The 9,505-nt window shown below is 39.2% G+C and overlaps 2 protein-coding genes across 2 annotated transcripts; both read right to left on the bottom strand.

The window, feature by feature from the left end:
- Positions 1 to 1,425: 1,425 nt before the first annotated feature.
- Positions 1,426 to 2,907, bottom strand: LOC119721329. Its single transcript, XM_038191362.1, has 3 exons — positions 2,472 to 2,907; positions 2,292 to 2,354; positions 1,426 to 2,179 (listed from the first exon to the last, which is right to left on the bottom strand). The coding sequence occupies exons 1-3, from the start codon at positions 2,617 to 2,619 to the stop codon at positions 1,650 to 1,652; spliced, it is 741 nt and encodes a 246-aa protein (XP_038047290.1). The 5' UTR covers positions 2,620 to 2,907; the 3' UTR covers positions 1,426 to 1,649.
- Positions 2,908 to 4,566: 1,659 nt separating this feature from the next.
- On the bottom strand, positions 4,567 to 6,529 carry LOC119721331. The gene is made up of 3 exons (XM_038191363.1): positions 6,037 to 6,529; positions 5,843 to 5,905; positions 4,567 to 5,730 (listed from the first exon to the last, which is right to left on the bottom strand). Exons 1-3 carry the CDS (start codon positions 6,182 to 6,184, stop codon positions 4,928 to 4,930), a joined length of 1,014 nt encoding a protein of 337 aa, XP_038047291.1. The 5' UTR covers positions 6,185 to 6,529; the 3' UTR covers positions 4,567 to 4,927.
- Positions 6,530 to 9,505: the final 2,976 nt, after the last annotated feature.

The following is a 9,505-nucleotide window of genomic DNA, read 5'->3' on the forward strand; positions in this document are numbered from 1 at the left end:
TCTCCCTACAAATCCACTGGCCCGAACTGTCTTCAACCAGTGCAACATCAAAACATCTCTATCTTTACAGAGGAGATCCTCTTCAATTTCACAAATGTGAGAGAAATAATGGCCTTACTACTAAATACTTACTACTTGCTACTTATACTCAATACTGCTTGTTGAGTAACTGATAAAATAACTTACCGTAATCAGGCCCCATGTGGTCAATAAGCATGGCACGACACATTGGGTCAACATTCAGTCTCGACCACTTGGCCATAAAGTTTCTTGTTAAAAAAAAAATGGCCATAAAGTTTCTTGTTAAAAAAAAATCCTACACATATTTGAGAGGCCTGATATAAGAAGTCTTTAGCAAAGACTTCTTCAGAGGCAAATGACACAGTGACAACAAAAAATGCATGGGTCAGGCAATCAGGAAGGGTTGGAGGAGGGACCAGTGTCCAGTGGATGAAAGGGGATTAGGGAACAAAGGAGTGTGAGGGAGGGGATTAAGGGGGATTGCTGGGGGAAATGGGGACCAGTGTTGAGTAGATGAAAGGGGATTAAGAAACACAGGAGAATGGTTGGGATGAACCTAAAGCTGCATTTATTTTAAGGATTGCATTAAAAATTCATTGCATGATGATGAATGTGGTACTACTAGCTTGAATGAGGGAAAAAGAGGTTAATTAGGATTAACCGTAACCCCCTACTAAGGGCTCTTTGGGGGTTAATTACCAAATGCATTGCACCTCAGTTAGAAACAGCCACCAAGTCCAACTTGTGTAACTCGTCTCGTCCCACGGCCAAAATTATATTCCTCGGATATCTCTTTCTAGCAGGCTTATGTAAAGTATACACATCCTGACCCCTAAGAAAGTCTTGAATTTGTTTTCGCGTTATCTTGTATTTCCCCACCTGCTTAGCCGCGGGATACAACTTGTCAATACTACCCAAGCCACTTTCAAGATCTGTGTCATAATATAAAGTCTTTAAGTAATCCACCCGTCCTTTATCATCCATGATCCTGTCTTATCGAAGCCAAAGTTAAAAATGTCCGTTTGATAGAGTTAAATTCCTTTTAATACTAATGGTGAGGCTCAGTATCAAATTTTTTCATAATTATTATTATTATTTTTCATGCTTTCTTTCTATATTTTTCTTTGTAATTTATTTGTTTATTTTCTTCATATTATTATTATAATGTTTATTTCCTTCTTCTTTTTCTTAATATTATTTTTTATTTTATTATTTCTTTTTTCTTTCCTTAATTTTAGATATTTATTTATTTAGTTTAAGTTTCAAACAAAAAACAACGCAGAAAGGCAAAAAGTACATTCACAACCATTTTATTTCAAGCGCAAGATTTTTTAAACAATTGTTCTACAAGGTTTTTTTTTTCAATTTGAATTTAAAAAATACATACATTTAAAGGAATTAAAAATCACACACATTAAAAAGGAATAAAAACTACAAACATTTAAAGGAATCAAACTTTTATAAAACAGTTATAAAAAACAGAACAAATACGCAATTTAATAAAAAGTAAATCCCCTCATCAAAATATTACTACTGTGAAAAACTACAAAACAAGGGTTAGCACATTCCAAAAAAAAAAAAGAAGCAAAACAAGGATCTTTGTGGAAACAGCCTTGAAGAAAAAAATCCTAATAATGTAAAATGAACTGTTTTAAAATGTCTAATTTTTCCTCTTGCTGCAATTCGCTACACAAGAAATGGTACAAATCGAGAATGGCCATATCGGGATTTCTATTATACATCTGTAATTCTTCATTGTGTTTGACTTCTAACAACCATGTATCCAGGCATTCTTCATGTCTGTTGTCACAGAGGTCCTCTTGCATATCTTCTACATACCAATTTAAAAGGTTTTCTTTCGTTTCTGACATGCAACTATGTTTTTTTTGTGAGGGGTAATCTAAGATACACCCCTCACATCTACGGTCCATATATATGGGGAGCATTAATTTTAAATATTTAGAAATAAAAATATATAATAAAATTGAAACCTCCGTGAAGAGGTCGTCATTGGGCGGTAGGAAGGGTGGATTCTGTGCCGGGGCAACTTGTGCGGGAGCGGGAACTGGGCTTGGCGGTGGAGTCTGAGGCAGAGCGAGAGCCAGGCTGGGCGGTGGGATCGGTGATAGGCCTAATGGTTCAAACACCTCGTCGTCATCTGCGTATAAAATGAAATAATACAAATCTACTTTACTTTACTTTTTTCTGATAACATTGTTCACGTTACACAGACAAATGTGAACACGGTTAGATATGTAAAAGAAACTTACCGTCATCGGACAAGGTGAGGTCAATGATTTCAGCCTCTCGATGTTGAGCATCTTGGGCAGGATCTGCGTGTTACAAAAATTAAAATAGAGCCATAAAAATACGGAAAAATAGGAAACGGATAACTTTTAAGACGCACGAGAGTGTGGTATAGATATCAGACTCAAAATAATGTTACTTACCCATTTCCCAACTCGGATGATACGCAGGTGCTGCAAGAGGTGCGTGCGGGACGGCTTGTCCCCACATCGGGTCGTTCCCCACAAGGGCATACAGTCTCACCCACTCCTCCTCGGCATTGAAGTTCTTGTTGAAAAAATATCGCGACATGGTGTACGCTAGATGATTATGACGATGATGGCTTTCAGCAGTGTAAGTGCAAGATGGGTCGAGAGGGCCAACCCTTCCCCTTTTAACCACTTCCCTCGTCTTTGTTCGTTGAAATTCCCGCCAACTTTATTCTAACCCAATTCACGCGTCTGCCACTTCTTTGATGGCTTCATCAAATATTTGAGAGGCCTGATATAAGATGTCAAAGACTTCTTCAGAGGCAAATGACACAGTGACAAAAATGCATGGGTCAGGCAATCAGGAAGGGTTGGAGGAGGGACCAGTGTTCAGTGGATGATAAGGGATTAGGGAACAAAGGAGTGTGGGGAGGGGGATTGCTGGGGGAAATGGGGACCAGTGTTGAGTAGATGAAAGGGGATTAAGAAACACAGGAGAATGGTTGGGATGAACCCAAAGCTGCATTTTTAAGGATTGCATTAAAAATTCATTGCATAGTCCCTTTACCAAATAACAGCTAGTCTGGATGCCTGATGGTATGGTGCTGGCTTCTGATCCTTGGGGTTAGGAAATGCATGTTGGAAAAGGAATGTTTGTTTGCTTAAGCAGCCTCTGTAAGTGGAGAAGTAAACTTGGTTAAAAAAGAGATTTTTTTATTCAGATGGCAGTTCACTTGTCAACTAAAATTATACAACAATAAGGTGACACAGTTAGAATCTCATGATGAATGTTTTCTGGTTTTCATCATACATGGACCTTTCCTCCCATGGTACCATCTTCCCAAATAGGTTGTGCTCTTCTAAACTGGCAATTATGCAAACTATGCATTATGTGCCCATTTTCAGTGCACATCGTAAGGGTTTTGGGCTTGACTTTCATATTCATCATTCATGTCAGAACTCTCTATACCATTTCAGGAAATGGTCACTGCAAACAATACAAAATTAGAGAGCCAGTTTTGTTTTCATAGCGAGGGCCACATTTATGTTCGAGGGGGCACATTTATGTCCACAAGAGGGGGCACATTTTTGTCCGCAAGAGAGGAGCACTAGCGATGTAATTAAGTGCTGAAACTAGCTGGGGCGAAGACTCGATGCTGGAAGAAAAGATGAACTTCACTATCAACTGCAAGAACCCCAATATATGTATCTGAAGTGCCAAGTGCCCTGTTCCACCAGCCCTGCACATGTGTACATGCTTTTGAAGTCATTGAAGGGGGAGCATCATTAAATTAGGGAACAATGGAGTGTGGTAGGGATGGGGAAACTGAATGAAGCAGGAGGAACAAAGGAAAAGTGATGATGAATGTGGTATTAGCTTGAATGAGGGAAAGAGGGGTTAATTAAGATTAACCCTAGCCCCCTAAGGGCTCTTTGGGGGTTAATTACCAAATGCATTGCACCTCAGCTAGAAACATCCACCAAGTCCAACTCATGTATCTCGTCTCCTCCCACGGCCAAAATTCTATTCCTCGGATATCTCTTTCTAGTGGGCTTATGTAAAGTATACACATCCTGACCCCTAAGAAAGTCTCGAATTTGTTTTCGCGTTATCTTGTATTTCCCCACCTGCTTAGCCGCGCGATACAACTTGTCAATACTACCGTACCCAAGCCTCTTTCACGATCTATGTCATAATATAAAGTCTTTAAGTAATCCACCCGTCCTTTATCATCCATGATCCTGTCTTATCGAATCCAAAGTTAAAAATGTCCGTTTGATAGAGTTAAATTCCTTTTAATACTAACGGTGAGGCTCAGTATCATTTTTTTTCATAATTATTATTAGCATTTTTCATGCTTTCTTTCTATATTTTTCTTTTTATTTGATTTGTTTATTTTCTTCATATTATTATTATAATGTTTATTTCCTTCTTCTTTTTCTTAATATTATTCTTTATTTTATTATTTCTTTTTTTCTTTCCTTAATTTTAGTTATTTATTTATTTAGTTTAAGTTTCAAACAAAAAACAAAGCAGGAGGGCAAAAAGTACATTCACAACCATTTTATTTCAAACGCAAGATTTTTTAAATAATTGTTCTACAAGGTTTTTTTTTCTATTTGAATTAAAAAAATATATATTTAAAGGAATAAAAAATCACACACATTAAAAAGGAATAAAAATTACAAACATTTAAAGGAATCAAACTTTTATAAAACAGTTATAAAAAAACAGAACAAATACGCAATTTAATAAAAGTAAATCTCCTCATGAAAATATTACTACTGTGAAAAACTACAAAACAAGGGTTAGCACATTCCAAAAAAAAAAGAAGCAAAACAAGGATCTTTGTGGAAACAGCCTTGAAGAAAAAAATCCTAATAATGTAAAATGAACTGTTTGAAAATGTCTAATTTTTCCTCTTGCTGCAATTCGCTACACAAGAAATGGTACAAATCGAGAATGGCCATATCGGGATATAATACATCTGTAATTCTTCATTGCGTTCGACTTCTAACCACCATGTATCGATGCATTCTTCATGTCTGTTGTCACAGAGGCCCTCTAACATATCTTCTACATACCGATTTAAAAGGTTCTCTCTTGTTTCTATCATACAACTATGTTTTGTTTGTGAGGGATGATCTTTAATACACCCCTCACATCTACGATCAATATAAATAGGAAGCATTAATTTTAAAAATTGAGAAACAAAAATATACAGTAAAATTGTAGCCTCCGTGAAGAGGTCGTCATTAGGCAGGAGGACGGCCATATCGGGATGTCTATAATTCATCTGTAATTCTTCATTGCGTTCGACTTCTAACAACCATGTATCGATGCATTCTTCATGTCTGTTGTCACAGAGGTCCTCTAGCATATCCTCTAAATACCGATTTAAAAGGTTTTCTTTCGTTTCTGACATGCAACTATGTTTTTTTTGTGAGGGGTAATCTAAGATACACCCCTCACATCTACGGTCAATATATATGGGGAGCATTAATTTTAAATATTTAGAAATAAAAATATATAATAAAATTGAAACCTCCGTGAAGAGGTCGTCATTGGGCGGTAGGAAGGGTGGATTCTGCGCCGAGGCAACTTGTGCGGGAGCGGGAGCTGGGATGGGCGGTGGAGTCTGAGGCAGAGCGAGAGCCGGGCTGGGCGGTGGAATCGGTGATGGGCCTAATGGTTCAAACACCTCGTCGTCATCTGCGTATAAAATGAAACAATACAAATCTGCTTTACTTTACTTTTTTCTGATAACATCGTTCGCGTTACACAGACAAATGTGAACACGGTTAGATATGTAAAAGAAACTTACCGTCATCGGATAAGGTGAGGTCAATGAGTTCAGCCTCTCGATGTTGAGCATCTTGGGCAGGATCTGCGTGTTGCAAAAATTAAAATAGAGCCATAAAAATACGGAAAAATAGGAAACGGATCACTTTAAGGGAGCTTTGTGACAGACGCACGAGAATGTGGTATAGATATCAGACTCAAAATAATGTTACTTACCCATTTCCCAACTCGGACGATGCGCAGTTGCGGCAAGAGGTGCGTGCGGGACGGCTTGTCCCCACATCGGGTCGTTCCCCACAAGGGCAAACAGTCTCACCCACTCCTCCTCGGCATTGAAGTTCTCGTTGAAAAAATATCGCGACATGGTGTACGCTAGATGATTATGACGATGATGGCTTTCAGCGGTGTAAGTGCAAGATGGGCCGAGAGGGCCAACCCTTCCCCTTTTAACCACTTCCCTCGTCTTTGTTCATTGAAATTCCCGCCAAATTTATTCTAACCCAATTCACGCGTCTGCCACTTCTTTGATGGCTTCATCAAATATTTGAGAGGCCTGATATAAGAAGTCTTTAGCAAAGACTTCTTCAGAGGCAAATGACACAGTGACAAAAAAAATGCATGGGTCAGGCAATCAGGAAGGGTTGGAGGAGGGACCAGTGTCCAGTGGATGAAAGGGGATTAGGGAACAAAGGAGTGTGGGGGAGGGGGATTAAGGGGGATTGCTGGGGGGGGGGAATGGGGACCAGTGTTGAGTAGATGAAAGGGGATTAAGAAACACAGGAGAATGGTTGGGATGAACCCAAAGCTGCATTTTTAAGGATTGCATTAAAAATTCATTGCATAGTCCCTTTACTAAATAACAGCTAGTCTGGATGCCTGACGGTATGCTGCTGGCTTCTGATCCTTGGGGTTAGGGAATGCACGTTGGAAGACGATCGTTTGTTTGCATAAGCAGCCTCTGTATCCCGTACTTTGATAAGTTAGAACATCCACCAAGTCCAACTCGTGTATCTCGTCTCGTCCCTCGGTCAAAATTCTATTCCTCGGATATCTCTTTCTAGCGGGCTGTCTATAATACATCGGTAATTCTTCATTGTGTTTGACTTCTAACAACCATGTATCGATGCATTCTTCATGTTAGAGGTCCTCTAACATATCTTCTACATACCGATTTAAAAGGTTCTCTCTTGTTTCCATCATACAACTATGTTTTGTTTGTGAGGGGTGATCTATGGCACACCCCTCACATCTACAATCAATATAAATAGGAAGCATTAATTTTAAAAATTGAGAAACAAAAATATACAGTAAAATTGTAGCCTCCGTGAAGAGGTCGTCATTGGGCGGTAGGAAGGGTGGATTCTGCACCGGGGCAAAGTATACACATCCTGACCCCTGAGAAAGTCTCGAATTTGTTTTCGCATTATCTTGAACTTCCCCTCCTGCTTAGCTGCGCGAATCCAACTTGTCAATACTACCCAAGCCGCTTTCACAATCTATGTCGTAATATAAAGTCTTTAAGTAATCCACCCGTCCTTTATCATCCATGATCTTGACTCATTGGAGCAGAAGTTAAAAATGACTATCTGATACAGTTTGCCCCCTTTAATATTATTAACAATGAAGTCATCATTTCAAACACCTTTAAAACATGACCTGGTGCCCTGACGACACTTGGCCCACCGTGAATCTCGGCGACATGGACTGCGGCCTGACGTGCCGAGCTTCTCTGTGGCGCTGACGAAGATCTGCAAGCTCTCTTTCGTGGCCCCGATGACGGCCGTACGGACTCTGGCCTGCGTTTGGGCCTACCTCTTGGCATATCCTTGTCTTTGCGGACTCCTCACGCGCCAATTGCTCGTAATTCAAATTCTAATTAAACCCGAAATTCGGGTGTAAAAAAAGTTTTCAATCGTGCGTTGATGTTTCTAGTGACTAAAAGTGAATCTGCGCACTCCCGATAGAAAACAATGCGCTGATTGGCTGCCGCGCAATCCTAGCGCGGCAAAATAAAGGGAGAGTGCATACAACGTCCGCAATGAAGTTTGCGCACGTCCCGCAAGCGATGTTCTGTTTTTATTGGTTGCCCAGGGGTGTTCAGAATCCCAATTTGCATACAACCTTCCTTAATCAGGATACTCATGCACACGGTATGCTGTACAATTATTGAACTCCCACAAGTACGATCAAATTGGAGTTTGTTTTTTTTTACAAAGTTTTTTTCTTTTTGTCTAACACTTTTCACACAATTAAATTAATATATCAAATTTTAACTTTTTGGTTTTGTTACGGATGAAATCTTTACACACATACACACAACTTTATGATAGTTAAATAAACAATTTAAAAAACAAACAAACGAACAAACAACAAACGAAGCAAAACAAAAAAATTAAAAAAGAGGATCTCTGTGGAAACAGCCTTGAAGAAAAAAAAAAAACTTAAAATACTAATAGTGTAAAATAAAGTGTTTTAAAATGTATAAATTTTTCTCTTGCTGCAAATCGCTACACAAGAAATGGCATAAATCGAGAAGGGCCATATTGGAATTTCTAAAATACATTTGTAATTCTTCATTGCGTTCGACTTCTAACAACCATGTATCCAGGCATTCTTCATGTCTGTTGTCACAGAGGTCCTCTAGCATATCCTCTAAATACCAATTTAAAAGGTTTTCTTTCGTTTCTGACATGCAACTATGTTTTTTTTGTGAGGGGTAATCTAAGATACACCCCTCACATCTACGGTCAATATATATGGGGAGCATTAATTTTAAAAGAAAATAATAAGAACAAACATAAAAATACTGACAAAACGAACGCTCGCATAAACAAGGTACATAGAGGAGTTTTGATCACTTTAAATGCACTCGGTACAGACGGACATGGGTTACGGTACGGTAGATAACAGACACGAAAAAAACCCCGATAACTTACCCATTTCCCAACTTGGTTGTGACACTGGGGCCCACATAGGGTCGTCACGCACCGAGGCATCCAAACGACGCCACTCTTCCTGGGCGTCAAAGTTCTCCCCAAAAAAGATTTGCCTGGCCATGATGATGATGATGCTGCTGATGATGATGACGATTGTTGAAAAGCTGAAGCGAGATGGATCTTGAAGACCAACCCTGCCCTTTTTATCCAAAACTTTAGTCACTGCCATTTCTAAGACTCACTGTCCTGTTTTAACCAATGCATAGATCTGCCTCTTGGACTGCCACATCGATCGCCGGTACGCGGTATAAGCGCCTTTAATTTGGACCAATCCGATACGGTGAGGTTAATCCCTCGTCCGGGAACAAACGGAAATCCTTTTGTCTTAATTTGAGAATAATCTCTAACTTTTATATAATTTATATCCCTAAATGTTTCGACAACAACGTGTCTAGTGTCCGTCAATTTTAATCTGCGGTAAAGCATTTGATCTCCCGTACGTTTTGTTGCTTTTGATGCCGCTGATTGTGTCGTCATTCGTTTTTCTAACAATGATTTTTTTCTAGCTTCCTCGTCCGTTTTAATTAACTTCGACTTTTTTATATCCATAGGTACTTGAGCCATGAGATTATACCTATCGACCTGTTCCGATTCTTTTCGAAGTTCTGAAACTTCGTTTAGACCGCCTGTTGAATCCCAACTATAGCCTGGTCTATATGACAGCAATGCGTCGCTTTTTGGAGACCAAA

The sequence above is a fragment of the Patiria miniata genome, unplaced genomic scaffold (genome assembly GCF_015706575.1).
Source record: "Patiria miniata isolate m_02_andy unplaced genomic scaffold, ASM1570657v1 HiC_scaffold_13, whole genome shotgun sequence".
Classification (NCBI taxonomy): Eukaryota; Metazoa; Echinodermata; class Asteroidea; order Valvatida; family Asterinidae; genus Patiria; species Patiria miniata.

What these genes read in the sequence shown, in the direction of transcription:
- LOC119721329 (XM_038191362.1), bottom strand. Translation starts at nt 2,619, where the DNA reads ATGTCGCGATATTTTTTCAACAAGAACTTCAATGCCGAGGAGGAGTGG. An exon ending in TCATCCGAGTTGGGAAATGG is followed by an intron (nt 2,355 to 2,471) that starts GTAAGTAACATT and finishes TGTAACACGCAG; the next exon opens with ATCCTGCCCAAGATGCTCAA. An exon ending in CCTCACCTTGTCCGATGACG is followed by an intron (nt 2,180 to 2,291) that starts GTAAGTTTCTTT and finishes TTTTATACGCAG; the next exon opens with ATGACGACGAGGTGTTTGAA.
- LOC119721331 (XM_038191363.1), bottom strand. Translation starts at nt 6,184, where the DNA reads ATGTCGCGATATTTTTTCAACGAGAACTTCAATGCCGAGGAGGAGTGG. An exon ending in TCGTCCGAGTTGGGAAATGG is followed by an intron (nt 5,906 to 6,036) that starts GTAAGTAACATT and finishes TGCAACACGCAG; the next exon opens with ATCCTGCCCAAGATGCTCAA. An exon ending in CCTCACCTTATCCGATGACG is followed by an intron (nt 5,731 to 5,842) that starts GTAAGTTTCTTT and finishes TTTTATACGCAG; the next exon opens with ATGACGACGAGGTGTTTGAA.